Source organism: Mycetomoellerius zeteki, unplaced genomic scaffold (genome assembly GCF_001594055.1).
Source record: "Mycetomoellerius zeteki isolate Tzet28-1 unplaced genomic scaffold, Tzet1.0 scaffold565, whole genome shotgun sequence".
In the NCBI taxonomy this organism is placed as follows: domain Eukaryota; kingdom Metazoa; phylum Arthropoda; class Insecta; order Hymenoptera; family Formicidae; genus Mycetomoellerius; species Mycetomoellerius zeteki.
The window spans coordinates 231,403-237,877 of record NW_017257572.1 but is presented as its reverse complement, the minus strand read 5'-3'; the positions used below and the strand labels follow the sequence as shown (position 1 = coordinate 237,877).

Here is a 6,475-nt window from a genome sequence, read left to right as displayed (position 1 = left end):
GAAAGAGATTTGCGGGAATCTTTGACCACACGATGAGCGGGTAGATCATCTCGACCCGCCTGCGTATTAAGAAACATATAACGAACTCATTAATCATCTCCCGAACGAGAAACCAGAAACAATCTTTGTTGCGCGGAAGGAGGTTGCTGTCGTGGACGGGTGGTACGGGTCACTATCCATTTGTTACGCATCGTTTACAGACAAAAGATCAACCGATCAGTGGCGCTAATAATCGACGAGGAACCGGAGAATACGATCTCCGTCTTCGATTCCATTACAACAGGCGTTTGATGAAAATACACATAGGGCAGGAACGCTTGGATCGAGACTTCGCCCTGTGGAACGAGGTTCGACGCGACTTTCGATTTTATTCCCGATCCAAGCTGTCGCACGATCAAAGGAATCGTCATTCGCGAAGCGGCCGCAGGTGGGAACGGGAATTGTACCTGACGCGGTGAGCAGGTGTCAGCCCTAGAGATCTATAAATTTGTTTGCTTCTCAACTCGAACGAGACACACGAAATGTATCGAAGGGGTGTCTTGGCGCGGCGCGGTGCGGTGCGGCGATTTTACTCGCACAGAAACCCTCGTCACAATACGACCTGTTGCGTCGACATCGGTAAGAGGAGCAAAGAAAGGCGACCGTAGATTCGGATAGAATTAACGTTTCTTCTTGGATCTTGGAGCGCCTTTCCTCTGCCGTGAGAATTGCCGCGGGTCAAAGCGTGCCGCCGCCATTGTGACAAGACTTCATTACGCAATCTGAGTTTTGTGTACGCGGGTGAGAATATTGTGCGCCCTATAGCGCAAATTCCCTTAACGTCAAAGGTTCTGTCATCGGTTGGTCATTTAACGATGGGAATTGGCGATTCGTAGATTGCTCCAAGAATAATGCTATTTTTCTTATGCTGAAAGAATTTCTAGAAATATAGTAAGTATCAACAATAAATAGATTTATTAAAATTGTTTAAATCATGAGATTGTTCTTTTTATTACGTTTATATTTTATTATATATAATATTTTATTTATATTATATCATTTTTAACAAAATTCAAAAAAATTTTGATAAAAGTTTATACAACACACTTGCGTATATTTTTTTAATAACCACATTCTCAATATCATTCTTTTATCCTCATGTCGTACTCTTTGTTCTTTTTACGTCGGTGGAACTAGTGCTGCAATCTTACGACAATTCATAGCATCATATACTTACAGCTTTTCAAAAGTCGATAATATCATCATCGTATTTCAACGAATCTTGTTTTTTTTATTATTCATAAAATTATAATTGATGTTTTTTTTTATGTTGTCTGCGATGAGGTGATAATTCAAGGATAATGAGCTAATGATAAACTATCTAAACTATATGTAAACTGCATACATCAAGTATATAACACTGTACTTACACAAAGAATCAAAATAATATATATTTATTGATCTATACAAATAGAATGCATATTCTTATGCGACGAAAGAAGAAAGATGTGAAGACAGACTGTTCTATCAATTGCTACCTATATTAATCGTTACTACACTCTGGTGAAAAAACTTATACATATCTCGTATATAATACCTAAAACAATTTTTATATTTTAAATTTCTGAAGATTTCTAAAAAGTATCAGTCTCTACAGATTTTGGAAGTTTTCTTCGGAAATTGTAGAATGAGAAATCTTAAAATATTTCAGAATTCATTTTCAGGCTTTTAAAAGAATTAAGATAAAAGTTATTGTATATAACAACATCGTCTTGCAGAACGTAGTTTGAAAATTGTATCTCTGAGTCTGAGAACTCATTCCTACGCTTTATATTTTCACGAATATCTAAAGAGGTAAAAATTTTTCACGATTTTTACAGCAGTTTTTACATTGATACAGTTGAATTGAACAAATTTTGTTTCTTTATATGTTTTGATTTAATCCTTGGTACGAATAATATTAATTAAAAAAATATTAACTTGTTTTTCAACAGTAGATTTCAGTAGCCATTCATTTAAGATAATTGCACTAACTAACAGCATGGCGTATTGAAAAAAGAATTATTGTGCGATGCTTACGAACAATTACGCAATTTTAAACAGTTTCTTTAGATTATCTTTTATAGATTGCACGCTAAGCGTGAAGAATTTAATTATACATTATATAAAATAATGCTTCTCTGTTTGAAACATCGGCCTATTAGGATAAAATAAAAACATAGAGAAGAAAAGAAACGTGTACGATTAATAATAAGATGACGCGATCTCATATTATCGAATTATATATAGTATATTTTCTAATCATAATAATACTGTTCCATTAATAACTGTTACATTAATTACAATGCGGTAATGAACTAAACGCGTTACTGATGATTATCAATCAGAGATTAATTACATAAAAACCAAAGAGCCCAGATTCGTCAAGCGCATACCTTCGCATCGACATTCAAATAGAAAAGGATAATAAACGCAACGTAGATTATGCCGGTGTACATTATGTATAAACACATTCGCTCAATCCAGTAGAATAATCCGCGTAATATTGTAGCTAACTACATACAGGAAATTGTCTATGTTACATATGTACTCAAGCACCGGAAATATTATAATTATACATTCGATAAAATTCAGAATTTACAGGGATTTGCTCGAAGAAGTATCGATTTACTGCGTTTATTTAATATTTGTGCTTACACTTGTTGTCACGATAATTTTCAACATGGTTGTTGTGAAAAATATGTACGTCTTTGCGTGATCAATCATATATTTTCGGTGCTTCGTACCACATAATGCGTTCGCGTATATATTGTCTTGATATTAAACATATAGAAATAATTAAGAGCAAGAGTCATCTCCTCTATCCGAAGGTTTGTTTTCTGAAAAAATACTGCGCTCTGTAAATATGGAACTCTATAGGAAGGATTTGCCTTTTAATTGCTTTTAATTCGACAATTCATACGGCGACATCCGTGACGGGCGCATTCAAGCGTCAAAGCTTATATAAAGAGTATGTTAACGTCATTTATTTTTCCGCTTCTTTGATTCCTACGCAGTGTAAAATTTGTTACTTGTCTCCAAATACTAGCGTATTGCACGTAATTCACGTTTTGTTACGTGTTTGGATGATCGTGGGAAGGAATGTATACGAAATCGTTGTTCGTGGTTGGATGGTCATGGGGATGAAGATGTATATCGTGAGATATAGGCTGCTTTCCTTTTAAAAGACACAATTGACATGAATATCGTTCTATTTTTATTATTCTTTAAATGTCAAGAAGGGTAGAAAAACGTTTGTGTCGACTGATCTCCTAAAGGGAATGCAGCTACAAATAGTTTCAGTTTATGATAATACGGATGACTCACTAGTCGTAAGAAACGAAAAGACGCGATGAACGAAGCATTGATGTAGGAGGGATAAAATGTCTATATGAAGGTAAATGCACAGTAAAAGTGAAGAGATAGTACGAAAACATTTAGCTTAAGTTTTTTTGTACACTGAGATGTAATTGACTAGCTCTACGAATGGAAAACATTGATTTTTGGGTATTCGAGGCCTGAGACTAGATATCAGGAGACCTTTTGCTTAAAAAGCAACCCCTCCTTTGAACAACCCTTTGTGCATCTACCAAACTTTCGTAATTAACAGCGATTGCACATTCTAAAGTTCCTGCAGATATAACACATTCTTCCTTTACATCATTTAGAAGATATTTGTAATAAACTTTTATTTTTAACGAATTGAATCAATTTTCTCGACTTAATAAATAATCCTAGTTATTTGCACTTACCCGGTAATATCGCTAAAAATAATTTCTTCGTCATATTGCATTTCACGATGAACAATTAATAATTAATAAATAATTAATAAATAATATATTACGGAACATTAGAGACATTATTTTGAATATGTCACTAAGAATCAATGATACAAGCATCTCTCAATATCTAGCCCGTTGAGAAGCCACGTCGACCTTAACTACTTATGGATGGATTACATGTGTTGGGCCTTTACGGGCATAAAAATTCTACACGAACAAGAGAACTCCCTTCATCCATCGTCTGCTCTACTTACAATACGCTTACTAAAAACTAACTTACTACGATAATAGATACAATCACTGTGTAGCGTTTCAGCGCGAGACTACTGAAGTCAGCGGTAGCGACTATAGTCTCTTAGAACACAAGCCTTCTTTTATACTTTTACACTGCCTCCCAAATTATTGCACTTTGTAAGGTGCTTTAAAAAAAATTTTGCTTTGCTACGTTACTTTATCTTAATATAAAGTAAACAATAATACTTACCCAAGTAGCAAAATGACATTTTAATAACGTCATATTGGTGTTAAAGATGTCAGTGAGATGTTATTAAAACATTTTTTTTACGTCACCTTGCTACTTGAGTATTTTATACAATTGTGGATTTCAAACTTTTGTTTTTATTGTATTTTAAAATCATCAAATTGTATTGAAATATTTGAAATGTTTTAGCGAGCGAATATTTGGGAGCGAACAGTTTGAGTAAAGTATTGGTTTGGCATCTTTGAAACATTATCTTTCCAAATAAATTGGCAGATAGAAATTATCGCTAATTTTTCGGGAACACACGTATATGTAACATTTTATTTTTGAGATCATAATTCTCACATGTTTTCTTTGGTTTTGTTCCAGTCATTAAGAATAGTAAATTTGGTTTGCTAAAGAATTACAATCTACTGATTTGCTTCACAAATATAAGTTAACATTTTTTTTATAAAAATCTATCTACTGCAGAATAGAAGAATCGGTTAGTAATAATACAGTAGAGCAATCACGAGTCGATTGTAATCTTCGAATACCCTGACATAAGGGTGTTTCATAATTTGCGTCCATTAATTACAATAAGTGCTATTCTTTAATGAAAAACGAGTCAAAAAGCCCTGAATTGTTTTTCCCTTAACGAGGGAAATATCATTAAATAATGTCTGCCTTAATCCATGTCCTTATTTCTAAAGAATAGCGCTATGTAATTATTGAATGCGAATTATGGGATATCGTGTATATACGTATATCTTCCATCCTACAATATTTTAAGCTTACGCATCTGATATTAACTCTATTCCATATTTTACGCACATTGAATTTTCACATTCGATGGCAGTTAAGCGCAGATCAGGCCAGTCGATTTTGCAGATGTTTACTTGCAAATAACTCGAAGTTTTGGCGGTCAGGGAGCTTAGTATCTTATCCTTATGAATAAATTACGTATTGTAAAGTGAAAGACGGATGCGTTAATAAATATAGGACTGCGACACGACATTTTATCAATCGTGTTTTTATCAATAATTATTGAAGATCAATGCAATCTCGATCGCCGACTTGATCTGCGCTTCTATTTGAACATTCATCTTTTTACAAACTCACACTGAGAACGCTCGAATCAGGCGGTTCAATATGAACTCATGATTCGTAAATATTATGTTTTGCGGCTTTACTTTAAATACACACGTTTGACATACAATAGGAATAGTAATTTGACGTTTATTTCCAAGTTAAATGTAAATGAATGTTAATCTTTTACTTAAAAAGGAAAAATCTAGATTTTTTTACATTTTTTATAAATCATAAATAAATATCAATAAATTAATAATTTATAAATTAAAGATGGAGAAATATAAAATGCATAAAAAGAACAATACGATGAAATAATTTCCTATAAATTTAATGATAATTTTATAGATACGTATTTAATTGTTATCTATTTATTCATCTATCTATCGGCACATTAAATTAAAAGTGTGAAGATCTTTATATCTCTCATCTAATCGATTATATTATTACAGATTACTTTCTGCACGATAAAATTTAACATAAATATTTGAAAATTTCTCTAAATAATATACATATATATTGCGCATTGATATATTGATGGCATTTGCCAGAAACAATGGCTATGCTTTGGCATGTCATACATTATTTTTCTTTCAATTTCTATTTCGGCATTGATAATACAGCATAGAAAATATAATGCAAATAGTAATTAACAAACTTTAACGAACGAAAAAAGTCAACAATTACAACCAATTCTATACAAAAGACATATTTGCTTTGTAACGAAGAACGCATATATAAAATTAACTTGTTTAACTTTAATACTAATAATCAAATAAATAAAGATAAACTTCGAAAAAATCAATCTGTTTAAGCATGAATTTTATCATCAAGGAATATTTGTAAAACACCACAGCAACTTGGAAAAATTGGACTCCACGGACGCTTTCTTTAATCATCAGTCTCTCGTACTTCTCTTATCACTAACAGTGCGCGGATGACTCAGCTAAAGTGGACCATCGATCATCCTTAGAAGATATGCGGCGCGAGCTGTAGCTTCCAAAGAGAGACCGGTCTGGCGAACACCGTGACTTGACCCTTTTCTTTGCCGCCGACCAAAAAAACATACAAAGGTGCTGGTCCGTACGAAGATGTTTTAGCGTCGGTCGCATCCACTGCCGCTACC

At 33.3% G+C, this 6,475-nt stretch overlaps 1 protein-coding gene across 1 annotated transcript in view; it reads right to left on the bottom strand.

Moving 5' to 3' along the window:
• The window catches only part of LOC108727942 (uncharacterized), a 34,969-nt gene that overhangs the window by 11,584 nt on the left and 16,910 nt on the right, over positions 1-6,475 (bottom strand). Inside the window, 2 exon segments of the mRNA XM_018456259.1 lie at positions 214-383; positions 6,234-6,238. Coding sequence (XP_018311761.1) covers positions 214-383; positions 6,234-6,238 — 175 coding nt within the window.